General features: G+C 40.2%; 2 protein-coding genes across 2 annotated transcripts; one reads left to right on the top strand and one right to left on the bottom strand.

The window, feature by feature from the left end:
• Positions 1 to 762: 762 nt before the first annotated feature.
• On the top strand, positions 763 to 24508 carry LOC311496522 (uncharacterized protein; the record flags this gene model as incomplete). The annotated part of the gene is made up of 10 exons (XM_084556409.1): positions 763 to 820; positions 1090 to 1209; positions 1283 to 1429; positions 1715 to 1825; positions 1938 to 2078; positions 20632 to 20853; positions 20922 to 20972; positions 21436 to 21546; positions 21662 to 21744; positions 24149 to 24508. The coding sequence occupies exons 1-10, from the start codon at positions 775 to 777 to the stop codon at positions 24506 to 24508; spliced, it is 1392 nt and encodes a 463-aa protein (XP_084412535.1). The 5' UTR covers positions 763 to 774.
• On the bottom strand, positions 14192 to 18186 carry LOC311497350 (uncharacterized protein). The gene is made up of 4 exons (XM_084557630.1): positions 17671 to 18186; positions 16043 to 17091; positions 15591 to 15907; positions 14192 to 15212 (listed from the first exon to the last, which is right to left on the bottom strand). The coding sequence occupies exons 1-4, from the start codon at positions 17896 to 17898 to the stop codon at positions 14842 to 14844; spliced, it is 1965 nt and encodes a 654-aa protein (XP_084413756.1). The 5' UTR covers positions 17899 to 18186; the 3' UTR covers positions 14192 to 14841.

Genomic DNA, 24508 nt, shown 5'->3' with positions numbered 1-24508 from the left:
GCGTTTAGTTAGTTTATGTTCTACAATGTTTGAAGTATCCTCTGCTGCTCAATGGGCTTACAAGCCAGCAGCTTTTACTTAGTTTATGTAGATTATAGGTTAATTGTCATATCACATGACCGTAGGATTGGTAGGGTTTCTTAGTTGAACAGGCCCTCTAAATGTGTTTTGCCTGGGATTTTGGCACAAGGGATTGTAACATCTTATCCTGTGTATTACTGAATAAGTGCTTTCTTTTGAAAAAGAAACTGATTGACAATGGAAAGTAAATCAATTCAGCTTTTATACCTAGATTTTGACAAACAGCCTCAACAAGAGTGCAACCAAGAGTTGTAGGACTTAACATGTCATTACTTGATTTTCTAATTTAGCAGTGGAGATTTTTAAGAAACGTGAAATAAATTATGTAGATTCAAATAATACTGTCAGATTTTACTTTGCTGATTTGGAAAAACATCAAATTAAACTTTTGAACAAGTGACTGACTACATGTTAAATGTTCACATAAATTAATTCACATAAGGAATATAGTAGAAGTGAACTGTGTATTTCTGATTTTTTTCATTAAAAAAAATCTCCAAAAGAAAACAACAAGAACTTAAAATCTTAATTCAGTTTTCAGAAAATGTTCAAGGATTTCTCAGAGTCAGGTTTTGTCTCTATCAGTAAAGAATGGAGGTGTGGTTTGAAGGGTGAAGCCAGCCCCTTCTCATGAGAACTATTTATACCCTTAAGAGGTCAAATTAAAACTCACTTGTACCCCACCATCACAAAATGTATCTCCTCACACTGATCCTTGGGATTGTGCTTCTCCCTGAAGGTAAGTTTTGTTCTGTTTTTTAAAACTGTTTTGATGGTTAAGAAAATAATTACGTTAATTTTCCTTTACTATTTACTGCTGTTCTTCTTGAATCTCTGCATCTCGTGCACAGATGATTCAGCCTCTTTTTATTTGCATCTATCCGTATATATATCACACTTTTTAAGCATTGCTTATATATTATATTTTTAAAACAGGTGTGTTCATACTTTGAAGACAGAGAAGTAAAGTTAACTCTTTTTTTATGTCACCATTTTGTGTTTCATCAGCCAGTACCCTGAACTGTTATGAGTGCATACCAGGACCGACTGGAACCTGCACAGACACAACAAAACAATGTCCATCACAGGAGAATCAGTGTGCTGTACTAAGAGTGGTGACTTATGCAGGTATGGTGTTCTGTACCTCTTCTCATTTCTCTTTGACACTGGCCCAGTTAAAATGACTAATGTTTCCTTCCAGGTAGTTCAAAACTTTTGGATGCCACTGGAAAATCATGTGCTTCGTCTGAGGAGTGTGGCGAGCACTCAATTGACTTTGGAGTCTCCAGAACCGTAGTTACCAGCAAGTGTTGCACTTCCAACCTCTGCAACACCCAACCTGCCCCAGGTAAATTACATCATGACCTTTGTATTTACTGCACCACTGAGAAATACTTTTGTAACACTAGGATTGTGTTGAATGAGCAAATACCGTTAAAATGTGAAAACTACTGTGACCACATGAAAGCAAAGTCTGATTTGACTAAATCCGTGGAGCAGATACTGTTAGAGAAATAAGACTGGATAAACTAATCAATGATGCGAATATTTTAATTATGTCTATATCACGCTTCATTCAAATGATGAAATTATAATATAAATTATTTAAAATAATGTATATCTTATTTCACAGAGCCCAGTAAAACCAATCCAAATGGCAGAAAGTGCTTCAGTTGTAACGGGCAAACGTGCACCGCAACTCTAAACTGCAAGGGAAATGAGGACCACTGCATCTCAGCAACAGGTAGCATGACTTCTGTATTAAATTTCTCCTTATATGTAGACTAAGAAGCATTCAGTGTTTCTAGTGTTAAAATTTTGAAGCCAGTTGACTGACATCATTTTCTTTCTCTCAGTGAATTCAGGCGGGCAAAAGATGACTGTGAAGGGATGCGCCACCAAGGCAATCTGCTCAAACACGCAAACTGCACAGATCACAGGAGCCATTGGAGCAGAAATGAGCTGCTGTCAGGGTGACTACTGCAACAGCGCCAGCAGTACAAGTGCTGGCCTCCTGCTGCTGGTGACACCACTGATCTCTTTGATTCTGAACTGATGGAGAAAGAAGAATCACTGTCCAGATTTGCTTCACATCATTGCGTAGGCTCGTAGCAAGTACTACCTCACACATGACCTTAAGTGATATGTGAGAAGTAGAAAGTTTAGTAACCAACAGGAAAAAATAAAAAGACTTTCAGCTGCTAACTTTCTTTTTTTTAATTTGTTTACATGTTGCTTCTAAATCTAATCGACTGCTTTGCATATGATTGTGAATAAAAGAATAAAATAAAGTAAAAAAAAAAATGAATTCATTGACGATTTTGTTCTAAGTTAGTGGCAAACAAAATCTTTAATCATTAAACAAAATCAAAAGATGTGTTTTATATATTTATTTATATGAGTTTATAAAATCTAAAAATACACAGCGTTTTGACATTTTATCATATAACTATAGTGGATCATTTTTGCCCTTTTACTCATGACAAGGCTCCAATGATGCTACATTTAACAGCTGAAATGTCCGTTATTATCTGGTGAACCAGAATGAAGCTCAGCATCAGACAACGTGACATGTTCTGTTTCAGGTTGCATCACAAGAGCCTGTCAAAGAGGTCATCAAGGTCCAGGTCTGATTCAGACTCTGTATTTGCTGATTCCAGACACATGTGGTATAAGTACAGTAGGGCCCCTATATGTGATTCAGTGATTAACTTGCTGAATTGAATACAAATATGGATGCATCAGTATTTATTACAAAGAGCAATGAGACATTTATATTCACCAGTGCGTGCACCTACATCCAGACATAGAGATCAGCAGCAGTGTGAGCAGCATTTTTTGACCTGCTTGACCTTTTCTTTGGGCTACCATATTTGATCAAATAATGAGACTGTGCTTATGTCACTGAAACCAGAATTTGTCTCATCAACACTTTTTCTTCTTTTTGAGGGCTGTCTGAAAACTTCCTCTTACAAAACTGCAAATTTCACAAGTTCCTATAACTCAGTGGTTCCCAAACTTTCTCTGCTGGCCCCCCCTTTGGTGCATAAGACAATCAATTGTCGCTCCCATCCCATCCCGAGTCCACAAAAATACTCCCGTCATGTCCCGATCACGTGACTGCCCCTCCAAAAAAAGAAGTTAGAGAAAGACTCCCAAATCCCGTCCCGCTCCCTTTGTTGTTGTCTAAAGTTGGGCGCACTCACAGCATTGCAGTGTCATTTTTTAATTTACTCTCCGGCTCCGTCCCGGTCCCGCCCGCTCCTGCCCGCTCCTGTTGATTATTTGCCCCTAGGGGGCGCGCCCCCCACTTTGGGAACCACTGCTATAACTGAACCAGAACCCAGTGTCTAAATGTAGAAATGTCCAACCGTGATCACGATTACAGAAATAACAGCTGTGTCTCCTGTGGTATAGATCTGCCTGAGAACCACTTGATTTTTAGGTTATACCCATTTTGATATTTAAAATATTATTTGAATAATATAATTTAATTCTGCAACTATTCAAGGCTCTAAATGAATAAATGTGTTTATTGCTGGGTTTTATTTCAGACAGTGCTTTAATAATTGTCAGTGTCTCTCTGTATTTGTCCCTTTTAAATAAACAAATAAAAAATGATTTCAACTGACTGAATTATTATTTAAAAACAAACCCAGTGTGAGACACAAATAACCTGGATTCAAAGCAATAGGACAAAAAAAGTCAAATGATTTTGGTGCATTTGTTAAAATTAATTTTATTCTCTCACCTGTTCAGTCAAATCACATGTTCACTCCCTGTACTGATTCTGCATTCAGCCTGTGGTTTAACAAAGGCCTTAAGTCAGTGTGTGATTTATATATAGAAAATACATTTGCGTCTCTCTCGCAAAATCACACATCGAATATATTCTTGAACTGAAATCAGACCGTAGAGGACTGATAGCCCAGATCTATGATCTCATCCAGAGCATTAACCCACACTCCACTGAAAACTTAAGAAAGGCCTGGGAATCTGATCTCAGAGTAGTTTTCAGAGATGATCAGTGGGACTCCATCTAAAATCTGATACACACATCATCTACATCTGCAAAGTATGGTTTAATCCAACTGAAAGTGGTACATAGAGCTCACTTTACTAAGGCCAGGTTGGCAAAGATCTATCCAAATGCTAATCCACTATGTCCCCGATGTGGAGGCAGACCTAATGCATATGTTCTGGCTGTGTCCAAACCTCTCCACCTTTTGGTTAAGTATTTTTGAAGCTTTTAGTAAGATATTTGCAGGAGCCCCTTGACGGTGAATAGGGTGGAACTCACATAAGATCGCAGCAGAGAACCCCCCACCCCAATTTATTTTATTTTATGTATTTATTTATTTATTATTATTATTATTATTATTATTTTGTTTTGTTTTTATTTGTTTTTATTCTGCTTTTCTCTTTCCCCTCTATTTTTGTTTTCTTAAATCCCAAGTGTGTTATATGTCCCCCCAGGGCTGTGTACTGTCCCCCGCCTTATTCTCCCTGTACGCCAATAGCTGTACCTCACTCCACCCGTCTGTAAAACTCCTGAAATTTGCGGATGACACCACCCTGGTGGGTCTCATCTCTAAGGGGGACGAGTCCGCATATAGGAGGGAGATTTCACGGTTACAGTGCTGGTGCAGCCGTTACAACCTTGAGCTTAACGCATCAAAGACAGTGGAGATGGTGGTGGACTTCAGGAGGAATCCTACCCCGCCCCTTCCCATCATGCTGGGGGAAACACCGGTGGCCTTGGTTGACTCATGCCGGTTTTTAGGTCTGATCATCTCCAGGGACCTGAAATGGCAGCTAAACATCACAACCCTCCTCAATAAAGCCCATAAACGGATGTATTTCCTCCGGCAGCTAAAGAAATTTAGAGTCAAGCTGCATCATGACTCAGTTCTACACCACCATCATTGAGTCCATCCTTACACACTCCATAATCACCTGGTTCCCTGCCGCAGCGGCCAAGGACCGGGCCAAGCTGCAGCGAGTGATCAAGTCGGCTGAGAGGGTGATTGGCACTCCCTTGCCCTCTCTCAAGTCCCTTCATGACAACAGGGCACTGAAGAGGGCAAGAAAGATCCTAGCTGATCCCACACACCCAGGGAACTGCTTGTTTTCCATCCTCCCCTCTGGGAGAAGGCTGCGGGTGCCCAGGACCATGAAGACCCGCCACCGCCTCAGCTTCTTCCCCACAGCCGTCAGTTTGATCAATGCGGCTGGTCCTTTACCACCACCCCTACCCCCACTGAGTGTCATCTGACTGTCATTGGCCATTGAACTATGACTGATGCCCATTTCATTGCACTTTATGACTGTTGCACATTCCATTGCACTTATTACTAAATTATTACTAATATCATCACTACCTCTACAATATCATTATCTATGCACTGTTGTGTGTCTGTTGTGTCATCACTGTCTTTGTCTAGCTGCACTCTGCTATTTGTAAAACACACACTGTAATTGCTGAAACAAATTCCTATATGTTTTTACATAAATGGCAATAAAGTACCTTGAACCTTGAACCTGTAAACCTATGGGTGGGTGGATGGGTGGGGATGGGAAATGGTGAACTCACTGTTTGAATTTACCTGCTGAACAATGCACTTATACATTCTGGGGCTGAATTTGTAAATTAAAGTGATGTGCTTATGTTCTGTATTTTTCCTCTCTGGGATAAAAAATGAAAAAAATCAATAAAACATGTTTACAAAAAAAAAGAAAAAAAGAAAAAAAAAGAAAACCTGATGCAATATGTAAATATGTCTTGTACCATAACGTATTTACTTTTTATATAGTTTCTGTTGTCTGACTTATTCTATTTTTTGTATCTTTTTTGTATCTTGCACTGTTGTTCCCTGCCGCTGTAACACCCTAATTTCCCCACGGTGATGACTAAAGTCCTATCTTATCTTATCTCAAACAACCGTCTACCTCCATCTACTGGACAGTTTGTGTAACAAACAATTAGAACTTGTAACATAAACAATGCAAACAAGAGGTGAAATGAGAAATTATTATGTTTATTATTATATTTAACAAGAGTGCAAACTCATCACAGCGTCAACTATGACATTTTGAATGATTTAATATATGAAGTAAAGGCACTGGAAGCATGCAATTCTGTCCAAGATGTCTCTAAGATATCTTTGTATTGACAGACCTGGTAATACTGTAATAAATATGAGAAATCAATGTTAGTTTCAATCCTAGTTCTTCAGTTGGATCTTTTTTCATCACAAAGATGTTTCTTTGACAAAAGCCCACTCTATGTCATAACTAACAGGGAATCTGTCTGGTTGATTGTCTGCTAAAGGGTATTGTGTACCATCTAGTCACTAACTTCTCCTGTGTTCTACATGGTGCTCAGAAAGTAGTGCACAGTACATTTATGAAGGTATCAACCTGACTATTGCTGCTAAAGTGGTGCACTGAGAGAGGAGCTAGATTTATGCTTCTCCATCGGATCTACACAGAAGCTCAGTAGCAATTGATGTTAGTGGCCAACGCTCAACCCTCTACTTGTGAAAGTAGAGGGTCTAGTTGGGGCAGTGTGATAGATGTGATAAACAGAGCAGTGATACAGACAGTCCGATCTTCATGACTGTGTAGATTTGAAGATCTGGTGGATCTGCTCTGTCTTTACAAAGTGAAAGTGAAGAATTAGGTAAATATAGGAAAAAAAGAAAAAAGAAAAGAATATCCATTACATATTTTCTGTGTTCATGGTTTATAGGGTCTTGATGTGTGACCAGTACGTTATTGAACAGAGCACTCCACTTTTTGATGGTCGTTCTCAGTGAGGTAAAGTGTTTCTGGTCTGTGCCTCTTTAAAATGAATCAATGTCTGTTTTGGATCCACAATTTTTTGCGCTTGTCCGACCACTGAGACATGGATTAGGAAATCCATTTCAGACCAATCACATCTGGTGTGGTCTGTCTCCTCAATATTTAATTACATTTCTGAGTAGGAACAGAGCTACGACCCAATAGTATAAACCTAGCTTTAACCCAAACAGTAGAGTTGAAAGGAAAGGAAAATATATCAATCATAGCTAGCCACATTAAATGATTTTATGGTCTATTTTATCTGAAATTTGATCACACAAGACTGATTCACAGTAGTAAGAGAGGGTTGACAAAAAGTAGTAAACAACATTTCATCAAATGCATTATGTTGCAGATGATGCAGAATGACAGTCCTGACATGGGACTGTTATAGAAAGGTTTAGTTGACAAATAAAGATAATTATTATTTGCACTTTACTCGTAGGGGGATGTTCCTTTTCTGTCTCTGTCCATTAGAGAATAGTGCGTAGCATGTCAGAGATCTTCCATGGTCGTTGGCTGATGATGTGAACGTCAGTGTGGAGACAGTCTTCTACTGAGCCTCTGATACCTTGTTAGTGGAAACAGCAGAGGGACTTACATCCACTTATTATCAGTGGCTCTGAGGTGGAAAGAGTGGACACTTTCAGATACTTGGGAGTGACCATCTCACAGGACCTGTCGTGGACTCATCACCTGAACGTCTCTACCTCCTCAGACGCCTCAGAGACTTTAAGCTTCCTCTTAAGGTGCTCAGGAACTTTTACACCTGCACCATAGAGAGCATCTTGTGTGGGAGCATCACCACCTGGATGGGAAATTGCACCAGGTAGGACTTCATGGCCCTCAAAAGGGTGGTTCATTCAGTAGAGTGGACTATCAGAACCCCCCTCCCCAACCTGCAGGACAGTTGCACAAAACGTTGCAGGTTAAAGACTGAGAGGCTGAAGAAGAGTTTCTAGCCTCATGCCATCCGTCTGCTCAACTCTGAGCCTGAACCGGACTTAAATACCATTGCACCACTGCACTTTAGTCACAAGCTGAATTGAATTGATGCAGTTGGGCTTAAGAGAGGGTAACAATGAAGACCAAAATGCTTCCTGAACTGGACTCAGGTCTTTATGGTGTGTTTAGTCACCGGGTTTTGGGAGGGAAGAAGCAAGAGGGTCCAGCACAGACAGGGTGTTACATGAGTGTAACTCCATCACTGCCCAGTCAGGACAGTCTGGTTAGCTGCAGCAGAAAGACCAGAACACTAAGCACACAAAGGATACTGACAGGGGTGACCATTGTGTTAGTGTATGTTTAACCTGATTTAACAGCATAATGAAATTTTATTTGAAAGGTCTTTGTGTTTCCTGATCACTATGATACCAAGGTACTGTTGTTTTCCATGTCAAAGGGGAATTTGGTAAGGTCCAATGCCTTTGTTGTTTATGGGGAAAAGCACACTTTTGTTAAAACTGACCTTATAACCAGAGAATTTGCCAAACTGACTGAGAAGCAACAGAGCAGGAGGCAACGGCTGGACTGAGATGAAAAGCAGTGGGTCATCTGCATAGAGGGAGACCTTGTGTTCTACATTGTTCCTTTGTATACCAGCAATGTCCCTACAAATATAGGGTGCTACAGTAAGAGGCTCTATTACCAGATCACAAAGTATAGGGCTCGGGGGGCGGCCTTGACAAGTACCAAGGTATAAGTTAAACAGTCTTGACTGTTGGGTCCTGGTACATATTGATGAAGTGGGATGTAAGTAAAGCAATTTGATCCAAAAGGAGAAGTTCGTTCCAAAACCAAATTTGCCCAGCACAGCAAACAGATAAACAAACAGGGCCATTCCACCTGGTCGAATGCTTTTTCACCATCAATAGAGACGACACACTCTGGGACGTCATCAGGGGAAGAGTAGATAATATTAAGAAGTTGTTATACAGGTAATACAGGCCTCAGTGAATGATGGAGATAAAGAGCCTTTTTTGGAGCATTCTGAGAGGACCGAGCATAGTAAAGGGGAAAGTAGCACAGAAAACTTATTGGAAAATTCAACTGGAAAGCCATCAGGGTCTGGAGATAGCTGCAGTTATTTCATCCTGCGCTGTGCTACAGTTAGTGCTGTAGTTTTGGAGGTCAAAAGGTCAAAATGCAACAACATTTCAAAAAATACAACGACATATCACAACACACAACGATATTACAGAAAACACAACGAGACAACAGATTATGGAAAGGGTAGGGACAACACTTCTTGTTTCTGATTGGACAGAACCCAACAGTGTAACGTCATTTCCTGTTTCTACCCCGCTCTGTCCGTGCACGAGTTTTAAACCGTGTTGGAAAGAATGGAGGATGAGATGGCATTAATAGACACTGACATGTCCCTCGGAACTTTAAAATAATGCCAGTGTCTTTCCGCAAGACATGCAGAAATTTGGCATACTCCTTTCCACAATGTGGACAGCATGTTGTCTGCTTTCAAAGCATATTGCAGTGTCTACATTTCCACGTTCACGTTCACAAAGCGCCATTTCTTGACTGGCAGCGAAACAACCAATCACATCGGCTTATGTTTTAGCACAAGTTCTGTCCAATCAGAAACAAGAAGTGTTGTCCCTATCCTTTCCATGATCTGATATGTCGTTGTATTCTCTGTAATGTCGTTAGGTTTTTTGAAATGCGGGGTTTTTTGAAATGTCGTTGTGTAATTAGGAAATGCCAAAAAGTCCAAAATAGGAGAAATGAAAAGAGAACTATTAAGAAAAAACTAACCTAGAAGTAAGATTCATTGAACTCAACCAGACACAGAACAGGAAAACACTCGCAAAAAAAACTAAAAAACAAACTGACAGCTCACAAAGGGAAGACTTGGATGAGACACAGTTGAAACATGTCCACCTGTATCCACTGGGTGTCAGTAATCAACAGATCATCCAGATGTTCAAAATGGATCTGACAAACCAAACACAAAATCAAAACCCTAAAGTTGTTAAGGGCGTGATCAGATTTTAGAAAAGTAGATGTTTTAAAACAGCTGACACAACTCTATAAAAAATAGCCTGGATCCTTCTAAATTTCAAAATAAAGTTTCATACTTTTGAAAATGAAATTGACTTCTTGAAATTTTAAAATTAGATTTCAAGTTTTCAAAACACTTATTATTATACTTATTATTATTATTATTATTATTATTATTATTATTTTCAATGAATTTGTTTATTCAGTTTTCTTCTTCATATGATCACTTTCCCAAAAGCAGCAGAGGGAAATACTTCCTGTCCTGGGTGTTTCTACCTCTATGCATGCATTTTTTATATGTTAGGTAATGCAGATATCCTATAGTGTGTTGACATATACTCACATACAGTATATTAAATGTGAGATAATTTTTTTAATCACAAAAATGCTCTGGATAAAAAACAAGCACTTTAAAACAAACAGTATAATGTTGTTTCTTAACAAGTCAGCAACATGTTTAAATGTTCTGCTCAAATGTGGGTGGAGGGTATGATTTATAATCCATAATTTTCCTTCAGTATTTACTGCTGTTCTTGTGTATTCTCTGCATCTTGTGCACAGATCATTCAGCCTCTTTTTTTTATTATTTGCATGTAGTTGTATATATAACTCACTTTTTAAACACTGCTCATATTTTTGATCATACTTACATTTCATTTTAGAGTTAATGTGTTAAAACGGGTCTGTTCATGATTTGAAGCCAAGAGCAGTAAATTTAACTCTTCTTTATGTCACCATCTTTGTTTCATCAGACAGTACACTGAACTGTTATGAGTGTATACCAGGAGAGACTGGAACCTGCACTGACACAATAAAACAACGCCTTTAAGAAGGGGAGTTTTCAGCCCGCACACTCCAGAGGAGAGAACATCTAAGTTTATTAAGCTATGGATCCCTTCCTCTCAGCTATCTTAACTTTATACTGTGCAATCACAGCATTTACCTCAACAGGAAGTTGAGCATAAGAGGAAGTGGAACGCTTAGACTTTTTTTCTGCACCCCGTTGAAGGGTGTCAACCACAAATTGGTGATGCTGTATGTAGATGGATTTCAACAATACAGCAGAGGGTTGCATTGACTTCATCAGTGTTGGGGGGGATCACGTGACTATGGCTGGCTGAGGACGTATTTTTGCTGAGCTCCCGCTCCCACGCAATATTAACCATATTTTCTGCAGTTTAATGCGCCCCTCTCAGTTTGTTATACCAACTAGGCTACTGGCGAGACAAAAGTGATCTTTACTGGTGATTAACAATGTCGAAACAGACGAAAATTCTGTCGCGGAAACTGACAACTGCTTCAGCGGCTAACGCTAGCTTAGCTACTGACTCTCCATCGCAAAGTGACAAGCCTCCACCAACTATGGACACCACGGCTTTGATCCATGAGGTGACTCAACGTTTTAGCGACGCCATGGATGAAAAGTTCTCTAAAATTTCCGAGACTTTGGAAAAGATCTCTTCAACTTTGGAAAGCCAGACCAAACGCATCACCGCGGCGGAGCAGCGGATATCGGATGCGGAGGACATAGTGGCAGGTCTGGAGGTGAGACTCGCCGAAGCAGAGGAGAAAATTAAGGCAATGTCTGATAGCATGGATGATATGGAGAACCGGAGCAGACGGGACAATATCCGTATACTAAATCTGGAAGAGGGTACGGAGGGGAAACGTCCCATACAGTTCTTTGAATCTTGGCTACCGACCGTACTCGGCTTAGAGGCGAGCCCCGGTACTAAAAGCCGCATCAAAATCGACCGGGTACACCGCAGCCTGGGTCCGCGGGGAGCGCGCCCTCGACCTGTGATTATTAAACTCCACAACTCCAGGGATAAACCGAGGATAATGGCAGCGATGAGGGCGAAGCCTAACTTGGAATACGAAGGCAAGCGGGTCGTTGTTCATCAGGACCTGTCTGCTGCAGTTCGAGAGAGGCGTCGCGCCTTCAACAACGTATGTCGGGCCCTGATTGACAAAGGTATTCGTTTCAACATGCGCTTCCCGGCTACACTCACCGTGAACCATAACGGTAAGGAGCACAAGTTTGAAACGAGGGGAGATGCAGAAAACTTTCTCAACACGCTGGAATAGAGTCAGAAGATGACTCCAAACTGTGACTTTTGTATCTATTGATCAGTAATATAGCCACGAATCACTAAGGACTGAATAAGTTTCTTTATATCTACACTGAAGCCTTTCAGCAAGTTTAAACTGTTTGCATAAGACTTTAAATGGACTTAGCGCTGAGTTGGCTTACTTTTGTGTTGTCTTTTTTGAGACATGAGGGACTAGTTGTTATTGATATTATTTTAGCTACAGAAACTAGCGGATTGGAATTGTAATATGTTTGTTAACTTTATGTTGTGGGGGTGGGAGTGGGATATGGAAATTGTTTTGTTTTCCAGAAGCGATTATTTCTCTCAGCAGCACGTGCTCCTGCAACACTACCCATTGGGTAGCCTTTTGTTTTTGTTTTACTTGGTTTTCTCAGAGTTTTTATGCTCTGTTGTTTCTAGTTTTGTGTTGTATTTAGGGCGTGAAAAGGTCCTTGTTGTTCCCCCATCTGTTGGAGATGGGCATGTTTATCCCAGCACAGTTTTTTTGCCACGTAATTGTGAATTGCACAATGTTTTTGTTCTTTCCTCTGTTGGGTTATCTCTGCTTGAAATGGATCATTCTCACTTGTTACCCAGTGAGTAGTCTACATAATGAGTAACACAAAAATTATTACATTGAATGTCAAAGGTATCAATCACGTGGTGAAGAGGCGAAAAATACTCTCCATGCTCAAGAAGGATAAGGTGCAAGTGGCATTGTTACAAGAAACCCACCTCACTGATCTGGAACACTTAAAATTAAAGCGTGATTGGGTCGGCCAAATTTATTATTCCTCATTTAACTCAAAAAGTAGGGGGGTAGCAATACTTATCCATAAACATCTTACATTTACACTTGATAAAGTCATACAAGATACTGAGGGAAGGTATGTTGTTGTTACTGGGTGTCTGTATGGGGAACGTGTTCTCATAGGAAGTGCCTATGCCCCCAATACATTTGACAGCTCATTTTACTCTAGATTATTGGCTGATATCTCTTCAATTTGCCCTCCATATGTAATACTTGGAGGGGGTTTTAATTGTTCTTTGGCCCCAGAAATAGATCACAGCCCACTTAGAAATCTACCTCCCACCAAAACAGGGTTTCCGCGGAGTCTTAAAAAGTCTTAAAAAGTCTTAAATCTGATAATGCCAATTTAAGGCCTTAAAAAGTCTTAAATATGAGCATATTTTGCATCGTAGGTCTTAAATTACATTTCATCAAGTCTTGAATCCTGACGTGCATTTACCGCTTCATTCGCATTTCGTCCAGTGCGTTGGTGGCATTCACAGTTAGTTCCGTGTGTTCTGTGTAGTTCTTTATTAAATATAACTATTAGCAGTGCGCCGAAATTAAACTACAAATGAGACCTGGAAGTGGAATCCGGTGTTCAGCCCGGTTTGTGATGTGTTGCTGCACCGAGGATGGTCCGGTCGTACGGCGCAGGCGAAGCGGGGAGATTTTATCGTCGCGTAACGTTTGTTAGCGTTATGTATTTTTGCCTCCTTTTGGACTGGAGACTTCTTCTGTCACATGAACCTCGTTGTCAACTTGGGAAATAGAGAGAAGCTTATAGCCACGTTTGCTAGTAGTATGCTTGAACATGAAGTAACAGGCAGGAGACGAAGTGGAGGGATTTACGCACAATACATTTATTAAACAGAACCATATAAATCATATTACACGGCATATTACAAACTATAATAACAGATAATAAAACGTTCGTGGCGTGTACCCTTCACCTGCGTTCACATTACGGAGATTGAGAAAGTAAAAAACAAAGGAGACGGATTCAAGAGTGACACCTGCTGAACTAAGCGATGAAAACAAATGAGGCGCCATCGTGTGGCGTAAACTGGTACTGCTCCATGTAAAACTCGGCTGTTAGAGCTTGAACGAAATGATTTCGTTGTTTGGCTCAGTGTTGTATAAAGTACTTAACAATCACACTCAAGTAAAAGTATCGGTAGCTCTCCAAAAAATGACTTTGGTAAAAGTCAAAGTCACTGACTGAAATATTACTTGAGTTAAAGTCTTAAAGTATCTGAAATTTCTTGCACTTAAGTATTACAAGTACTGTAAAAATAAATGTACTCAAGTAATGTAATTAAAAGTACAAGTAAAAGTAAATAACAAGCAAAGGCAGTCTGAAGTTCCTTTTTTTTTATTATGATTTACTTGGTCAAGTACACTATGAGGCTACCAGTTAGGACCAGTTGATCCGTGTAAACCATTTCTCACATGTCAGCCCAGAACATTGCACAACAGTGCGAATCACACCATTAATAGAAAGGTGGCAAGTGCAGATTTTTTTTTTCCTTCTACAAACATGACCAATGGCATCACATCAATACAAGTCAAATAGGGAGAAAACTGAAGCTTATCTGGCTTGTGAAGGAGTCCAGTTTGAAAGCCCTTTTTGTAAACCTTTTAAAAATAAAAAAAAAGTCAGCATTGAAAGTGAGGCGAATCACCAAGCAAGGAAAAGCTGCCATTACTGCACTTTAAAACTAGAGGTACACAAAACCAATTGGCATTATTTTAACAAAACACAAATTGGCAGAAGAGAGGAGATCAGTTTGAAACCCCCTGTAAACTCTTAAAAAAGTGCTGGAAATGAGGTCACAGAAAACACTATTGCTACCCTTCTTCCCCTTTTGAGCCAAAATCTTAACATTTTACATAGAACCAACTTTGCAAAGTCAAGCCCCTCATCCCAACCCCCACACACCTTTGCCCTTGGCCTTTACTTTTCTCCCTCTTCAACTTAAACCTTATTTGAGGGCGTCCTTGCTCATAACCCCATGATCACTTGAAACTGTAAAACTTTTTGTTCATCTTCAAAAGCAGCTGGCTTTCAAAATGCCTAGAATTTAGCCGTACTCTTCGTGGGCTGAAAACAAGGCCTGCTATGCTGAAGAGCCTTTCGCATGCTGCCGACGCTGGGACGGGCGTGTTGAGTTTGACAGACAACTTGCAGACAGAAGGAAAGGACTTAAGCAGGTCCATGTGGTCAGCGGAGCAGGAGAGGTAGGCATCAAATTGCTTGACGCCATCTTGGGTCTTTGATGATGCTTGCAGAGAAGAGAAGAAGTCATCCTCGTCTGATGAACTCGACCTGATCACATCACCTGGCTGCATCGAGGGATCCTCGATATGCTGCTTGATGTAATCGATTCCTGAAATGTAAAAACAAAGAAGGGTTATACCCAGGGATATAAGTCAACTTCTCATCACTAGCTAAATTTGGCTCGTTGATTTGCACTAGTCAGACATCCACTCACTACCAGTGAAAGTGGCTACTAAGCTTCATTTTCTACCAGCCAAACTGAATTTACCAGAATTTGGCCGGTCGGCGGGTGTTAATTTAGAACCCTAGTTATAGCACTTATTAATGCAACTCTACCATGTCATCTCTGCCTGAACAAGTGAAACATTAAAGCATTTGATTCTCTCCCCATGTTCCTTTTCATGCACCAACCAATATGCAAACCCAATATGTTGATACTAACTGTCAAGGCATAGACAAACTTAAGTACAGTATATGTATGCCTTACCCATTTTAATGGTAGCATCATCCTTCGTCCATGTCGTCCGGAATTTTGGAAGAAGAATTGCAGCTGCAACCAGCTCGGCATCCATGAACATGTGCCCGAAGCGGTTCTGAATTCCAGACTGTAAAGCATCAACAAGAGGCTTGCAGTACTTCAGCTGCAACTTCACCTTCTCGAGTTTGACCTGCAGCAGTTGAATTGTAGGAAGCAGCCACCCCATTTGTGCCTTGGTTTCTGCTTGCAATATGTTGGTTGCCTGGGCGACAGGGCTCATTACAGCAGCATATTCTGTCAGAAATGCGAGTTCGGCTGGGTTGAACCTGCGCACACACAAACACACACAAAAAATTATGCATGATAGGAAGTGAACAGCGTCTGTGATGCATTAAACCTCTATTATATGGAGCAGTCATTCCACTTTTATCTCATCATTTTTAAATCTTCGGCCTACTTACATTGGGACCTTCAGGTCAGTGGCAATGGCTCTCAACGCTGCTTCTCCCTTCTCTTTAGAAATCCTGAGCAGGCGTTCAACGGCCATGAACAAGGAATTCCATCTCGTTTTATTTGGTCTTAGAAGCTGAAGGGAACAGACATCTTCAATCAGCTCAGCTGCAAGTGTGGATCTTCCACATTTGTTCCATAGGCCATAACACTTTCCAAATGTTGCATGGTGCAGCTTCTTGTATGCGTCGCTGGAGGTTGCAGTAGAGGAATCTTCACTGGCGATAAGATTCAGGAGATGGCATGCACAGCGTTGGTGTCTCGGTAGCTGAAATTCGAACCCATCATCTTCATTCAGAAGAGCTGCTGTGTCAATGTACTCCACATCTTCCTCCTCATCTGCTCCATCCCCTTCCTCTTCAGACTGTGCAGACTCTTCAGCAACTTCTTCATTGTTGTTTTCGTCTTCCCCAAACACACGAAAGGCCTTCAGAAAATTTGAACCGTTGTCAGTGGTTGTTCGCACTATCTTGCCTCTAATATCAAATTCTGCATGAATGTCATTCAAAGCATTGGCCAATCGGTCGAACGTGTGGGATCCTCTCAGCTGCCGGCACGCCAAGGCTGCTGAACATCGCTCGAGATTCTCCGGGTCAATCCAGTGTGCCGTAACCCCAATGAACCCTCGCCTTCTGACTGACCAACAGTCAGTAGTAGTAGCGATGTATTCGACCCCCTTCATTGTCTCAATCAGAGCTGCTTTCATTTTGTTGAAGACATCTTCAATCTTGGAGGTGAGAGTCACCCGGGACATCATTTTGGCATTAGGGACGAGGTCACTGACAAATTCTCTGAAGGGTTCCTGCTCAACTATTGAGAAAGGTCGAAGCCCATGTACAACATAATTCACAATGGCCTTGTCAACGGTCTTCTGAGGGGTCATGGACACGGTCTGGGTTAATGTGGTCTGCTTGCTGCTGGGGGTGGGTGGTCCACTGGCCCTTTTTCGTTTTGCTGTGGTCAACTCAACATATTTTTGAAGATGGTGCGGATGCTTTCTCTAAAACAGACAAGAAAATGAAATTAAATGTCAGCCTGGAAACAAATTGCCTCACCCAGTTACAAAGAGGGGGGGGGGGCTAATGGCTTTAAAGTTTAAAATAAATAAAATCATAGTATTATTTTGTTTAAAATTACTGCGGCTGTACAATTAAGATAATTGACACGGTATAAGTTGTTTGACGCATCTGGGATTTACAACGAAAGTTTAAACTAGAACTTGCCGGTTCAATTAAACACACACACAGACACACACACACACACACACGCTGGCGGGACAGGTCGCACTGGACGACAAAGACAAATGGATAAATAATACGCTAATACGCAAAATGTAAAAGTAGTACACGTTAAATGTTTTGTTTTTAACATGCATGCCTATCGCTATCGTTTCACTTGGCCTATAGCACGCTTCTTCCTTCCCTAGACCCAAAAGGCTAGCCTGCTACAGCCATGTGGAAACGAAACGCTGCCGCACACGAAGTTAATTCCTTCAGGTTATGCTCAGAATTCCACATAAGTCCATGTAATGTCCATCATATACATACTGGACTGCATAAACTTCATGAAACCCACTTACCTCAATATGTTTCTTCAGGTTGGACGGAGAGTTCCTGTATGATAGGATCTCCACATTTCTTGGAAGGCATAGCAGGCACTTCATCCGGTACGATGAATCCCTGACATCGGAAAATGAAAACAAACGGCTCAAATAAGGCCACGGGTGCTCGTCGGGTTGTGGTTCCCCTTCATTTGTAGTCGACGTTGTCGCTGTCGCTGTGTCTGGCGTCTCCTCTTCTTCTTCCATTGTTGACTGCGAGACTCGCAGGTGTTGTCAATGTAGGCTAAGCAAAGGTAATTGCCAACAAGCCCGGGCATGCACTAACTTCGCTGCGTCAGACAGTGAGGGTGGGGCGGAGCCAAAACACTGTTTCCTTTTATTTCTTTGTTTTGTTTCATTTTTTTTTTTTTTTTTTTTTTTTTTGTAACGAGTAACGAAATGGGACTTTGAAAATATATCGGAGTAAAAGTATGCAATTAAGCTCGGAAATATAGTGAAGTAAAAGTGAAAGTTGTAAAAAAAAAATCAACTCCAGAAAAGTACAAAGTATCCCAAAATATACTTAAGTACAGTAGTGAAGTATTTTTACTTCGTTACTATACAACACTGGTTTGGCTTAACTATGTGCTGAACAGTCCTTATAAGGAAATCACCACTGGCTCTATTAATTTTTCCTCAGAGGTTTCCTGCCAATATGGCGGTGTCAACCCAAAAAAAGTCACGTGACACCCGGAGTTCTATAGTGGTCTACAGCGATGTGTTTCAAAGCTGTTTAATTCCATTGAAATATTACAAAACCATTACAAAACTATTCATGGCACATTAGATGTAGGAGGTTGAGACATGTCTCAGTGCATGTTAAATCATGTCAAGAGGATAGTTGATTATTAAGTATTATTTTAAAAGTTATTCTGTGTCTCTGATTTTCCTAATTTTTCGTACTTCGAGTAGGTCTTAAATTTAACCTATAATGGTCTTAAAAAGGTCTTAAAAAGTCTTAAATTTCACTTGCTCAAACCTGCAGAAACCCTGCAAAAAGGCTCAAGCCACAAAGGGGCTCTGTTCAGATCTAGACCTATTTGATGCATGGAGGGTGGTCAATCCACGGGAAAAGGACTTTACATTTTTTTCTCGCCCTCATCACTCTTTTTCTAGAATCGATTATATTTTTGTGTCAAGGTTAACTCTAGACAGGATTACAGCCTGTTCTATTAACCCATGCGCCCTTTCAGACCATTCATTGGTCTCTATTGAACTCGTACCGCCTTACTATGACCCCCTATCTAGACACTGGCGTTTAAATCCTTCTCTTCTTAGTGATCCTACATTTTTAACATATTTAGAATCACAATGGGAACTTTTTATTTCTACAAATGACACGCCTGAGATCTCCGTGTCTACTTTATGGGAAACAGGGAAGGCTTTTCTGAGGGGAGCCATAATCTCGTATACAGCTGCAAGGAGAAAAAGTACACTAGAAAATCAACTAGAACTAGAGCAACAAATTGTAATTCTGGATAGGGACTTTAAGGCCACCTCCTCAATATCTGTGTTTAAAAAATTAGAAGCAGCCCGCTCTGCCTTAGATCAACTGTTGACACAAAAAGCAGAATCAGCAATATTTTTTGCCAAGCATAGGTTATTTGAATCTGGTAATAAACCTGGTAGGCTTCTTGCTCGACTGGCCAAGGGCCGGACAGGGCCCCATGTAATACCATCGCTCAGGGATAACACAGGCATAGTACATTTTGAAACTAAAACTATATGCAAAATATTGAAGGACTTTTATCAAGAGCTATACTCTTCAGAATGTCAGAACACTTTAGAGCAGAGAAAAAGTTTTTTTGATGGAATACACCTTCCCACCCTGTCTGAAGAATGTAGAAATGATTTGTGTAGACCGGTTTCAGCACAAGAAGTTATAGAGACCATTAAATCACTACAGAGTGGGAAGGCTCCTGGCCCTGATGGGTTCGGGCCTGAATTTTATAAAACAATGACGAAGCTGGTGGTTGGACCTCTAACTAACATGTTTACTGAATCTTTTGAAAGGGGCACACTTCCGCCAACTTTAAATCTGGCCCACATCTCTGTGATTTTAAAAAAAAATAAGCCTTCTGATTGCTGTGCATCTTATAGACCAATAAGTTTGCTTGGTGTTGATTGCAAGATATTGTCAAAACTCCTGGCTAGACGTTTGGAGGAGGTGTTGCCCGTCTTAGTTAAGCCAGACCAGACTTCATCAGTGTTCTATTTTTATTTTTATTTAATAAGCACTAATTAAAAGTCACACACATCAACTACACACTTCATTCTGTGAGATGCTAGTGGGGACCTCTGCATCGTGTCATCCCCACCCAGATTTCTCTTCCTATCTTCTTTGTTCTTGTTTTTGCAGGTTTCATTATGCAGCCTGTATCTGGGATGGAGAAAGCTGTGTCTGAAAGTAACGACATTAAGGACGTGTTGAAATCAAGTGGAACAGTTGGTGCTCCATGTCAGAAAGTTGCCTAACATTTTATAAACTGATCAAGCAACTGATTTTTCAGTCAGGTTTTGTCTCTGTCAGTAAAGAATGGAGGTGTGGTTTGAAGGGTGAAGCCAGCCCCTTCTCATGAGAACTATTTATACCCTTAAGAGGTCAAATTAAAACTCACTTGTACTCCACCATCACAAAATGTATCTCCTCACACTGATCCTTGGGATTGTGCTTCTCCCTGAAGGTAAGTTTTGATCTGTTTTTTTCAATACTTAAGTAAATAAGTACTATAATTTTCCTTTAGTATTTACTGCTGTTCTTCTTGAATCTCTGCATCTTGTACACAGATGATTCAGCCTCTTTTTATTTGCATGTATTCGTATATATAAATCACTTTTTTAAGCACTGCTTATATATTTTTAAAACAGGTGTTTTCATGCTTTGAAGACAAGGGCAGTAGATTTAATTCTTCTTTATGTCACCATTTTCTGCTTCATCAGCCAGTACCCTGAGATGTTACGAGTGCATACCAGGACCAACTGGAACCTGCAATGAAACAACAAAACAATGTCCTTCACAGGAGAATCACTGTGCCGCACTAAGAATGGTGACTTATGCAGGTATGGTGTTCTGTACCTCTTCTTATTTCTTCTTGACACTGGCCCAGTTTACAATGACTACTGTTTCCTTCCAGGTGGTTCAAAACTTTTGGATGTCAATGTAAAATCATGTGCTTCGTCTGAGCAGTGTGGCAACTACTCCGTCAACTTTGGACTCTCCAGAACCGTAGTTAACAGCAAGTGTTGCACCTCAAACCTCTGCAACACCCAACCTGCCCCAGGTAAATTACATCATGACCTTTGTATTTACTGCACCACTGAGAGATACTTTTGTTGACGCTGGTATTTTGTTGAATGAGAAAAAAAACATTAAAATGTGAAAAATACTGTGACCCCATGAATGCAAAGTCTTATTTGACTAAATCTTTAAGAAACTGAAAATGACTTTTCCACCCATCACCATCTTTAATTGGAGATAGCAAGGATACATGTAAGCCTATCTGTGAATCTTTACAACTGTTAATATCAGTTCAAAGCCTAAAGACCCATCAGCTCCTCTTGAGTACATACTGTAAGAACAATGAAAAACATCCTGTGTGTCAAAATCATCAGAGAAGAGATTAAAATATTATGATCGGATAAACTAATCAATGATGTAAATATTTGAATGATGTATATATCATGGTCCAAACAAATGATGAAATTATTATATAAAAAAATAATATAGTATATTTTATTTCACAGAGCCCAGTAAAACCAATCCAAATGGCAAAAAGTGCTTCAGTTGTGACGGACAAACGTGCAACGCAACTCTAAGCTGCCTGGGGAATGAAGACCACTGCATCCCAGCAACAGGTAGCATGACTTCTGTATTAAATTTCTTCTTCTGTATGTACACTAGCATTTAGTGATTCTAGTGTTAAAATTTTGAAGCCAGCTGACATCATTTTCTTTCTCTCGGTGAATCCAGAAGGGCAAGACGACACTATAAAGGGCTGTGCCGCCAAGGCAGTCTGCTCAGACAAACAAAATGCACTGCTCACACGAGTCAATGTAACAAAATTTAGCTGCTGTCAGGGCGACTACTGCAACAGCGCAAGCAGTACAAGTGCTGGCCTCCTGCTGCTGCTGACGCCGCTGATCTCTTTGATTCTGAACTGATGGAGAAAGAAGAATCACTGTCCGGATTTGCTTCACATCATTGCGTAGGCTCGTAGCACTTACTGCCTCACACATGACCTTAAGTGATATGTGAGAAGTAGAAAGTTTAGTAACCAACAGGAAAAAATAAAATGATTTTCTGCTTTAACTTTCTTTTTTAAATGTGTTTATATGTTGCTTCTAAATACATTATCGACTGTTTTGCATATAATTGTGAATAAAAGAATGAAACAAAGTAAAAAAATTCATTCATTGACAATTCTTGTTCCAGTGGCAAACAAAATCTTTAGTCATTAGAATAATCAAAATATGTGTTTTATATATTTATTTATATGAGACATATTTATATGATGACATTTTATCATATAGTGGATGTTTGGACAACGTGACATGTACTGTTTCAGGTTGCATCACAAGAGCCTGTCAAAGAGGTCATCAAGGTCCAGGTCTGATTCAGACTCTGTATTTGCTGATTCCAGACACATGTGCTATAAGTACAGTAGGGCCCCTATATGTGATTCAGTGATTAACTTGCTGAATTGAATACAAATATGGATACATCAGTATTCATCACAAAGAGCAATGTGACATTTATATTTACTAGTGCGTGCACCTACATCCAGACATAGAGATCAGCAGCAGTGTGAGCAGCAGTTTTTGACCTGCCTGAGCTTTTCTTTGGGCTATCATTTTTGAGGGATGTCTGAAAACTTCCTCACACAAAACCGCAAATTTCACAAGTTCCTATAACTGAACCAGAACCCAGTGTTTAAATGTAGAAATGTCCAACCGTGATCACGATTACAGAAATAACAGCTGTGCCTCCTGTGGTATAGATCTGCCTGAGAACTACTTGATTTTTCGGTTATACCCATTTTGATATTTAAAATATAATTTGAGTAATATAATTAAATTATGTCACTATTCAAGGCTCTAAATCATTAAATGTGTTCATTGACAGGTTTTATTTCAGACATTGCTTCAATAATTGTCAGTGTCTCTCTGTATTTGTCCTTTTTAAATAAACAAATAAAAAATAAATGTCATCTGATGTTAATGTCACATATGATTTCAACTGACTGAACAATTAATTAAAAACAAACCCAGTGTGAGACACAAATAATCTGGATTCAAAGCAATAGGAGAAAAAAGCCAAATGATTTTGGTGCATTTGTTAAAATGAATTTGGAAACAGTTTACAAATATCTAGCTGAATTTACATGAGCCAACCTGACCTTGAATAACTCATTGCTTGAAGGTGGTATGGATAGGCTTTGATTTGATTATTACAGAGGCTGATTCAGATTTATTTCTCAGTGCCCAGTAGATTTAGTGTGGACAGAAATTAGATTTATAAAGAGAGAGGAGAGAAGAGAGAATCTGGAAACTTCCTAGCTCTGCTGCTGCTGAGCTTCTTTTCAGGACCCACAGGAGCACAGTATATACAACCTGCCATTATCTCACGTCTTTCTAGTGCAATACTCGGTACAACTCCTATTGGAGTTTGTTTTATTCATGATATTCATTAATGTCAATATGTATATTTAACCTTCTTACCACCTCAACCCTCAATTTACACAATTTGGTTATTTCAACTTCTGGTTAGCCACTGAAAACCTGATGCAATATGTAAAGATGTATTGTACCATAACGTATTTACTTTTTATATAGTTTCTGTTGTCAGACTTATTCTATTTTTTGTATCTCTTGCACTGTTGTTCCCTGCCGCTGTAACACCCTAGTTTCCCCACGACGATGAATAAAGTCCTATCTTATCTTATCTTATCTCAAACAACCGTCTACCTCCATCTAGTGGACAGTTTGTGTAACAAGCAGCTCTAACACTCAGCAGCAGACTGCAACTTCCAAACAAATGGAACTAAAAATTAGAACTTGTAACATAAACGATGCAAACTAGAGGTGAAATGAGAAATCATTATGTTTATTATTATGTTTAACAAGAGTGCAAACTCATCACAGTGTCAACTATGACATTTTGAATTATTTAATATATGAAGTAAAGGTACTGGAGGGATGCAATTCCTTCCAAGATGTCTCTAAGATATTTTTGAAGAGATCACGTGCTTGCAGACACTGGTAAATATGAGAAATCAATGTTAGTTTCAATCTTAGTTCTTCAGTCGGATCTTTTTTTTTTTTCATCACAAAGACGTTTCTTTGACAAAAGCCCACTCTATGTCATAGCTAACAGGGAAACTGTCTGGTTGATTGTCTGCTAAAGGGTATTGTGTACCAGCTAGTCGCTAACTTCTCCTGTGTTCTACATGGTGCTCAGAAAGTAGTGCACAGTACATTTATTGAAAGACAATGGGACAGTACCACGACCACCACCCCCCACGATGACACCTCTCCCACCAGCACTGGTATCCGTGAAACCTCACAGGCCCTCACACTAGTGCCCCCCTCCTCCCCGACAACAACAATGGCCAAGGCTCCCTCACAGCCGGTGGTCTCAGAGCCTCCCTCCTCCATCTCACCTCTCACCATCCAAGAGAAGGACGTGAAGAGGCTGTTTACGAGGCAGAACCCCGGCATGGCTGCTGGACCAGACGCTGTGTCTCCATCCACCTTGAGGCACTGTGCTGATCAACTGTCTTCAGTGTTCACGGATATCTTCAACATCTCACTGAAGTAA

Source organism: Chelon labrosus (genome assembly GCF_963514085.1).
Source record: "Chelon labrosus genome assembly, chromosome: 12".
In the NCBI taxonomy this organism is placed as follows: domain Eukaryota; kingdom Metazoa; phylum Chordata; class Actinopteri; order Mugiliformes; family Mugilidae; genus Chelon; species Chelon labrosus.
Note: the sequence above shows the minus strand (reverse complement) of the source record. Positions and strands in the feature narration are given on the sequence as shown.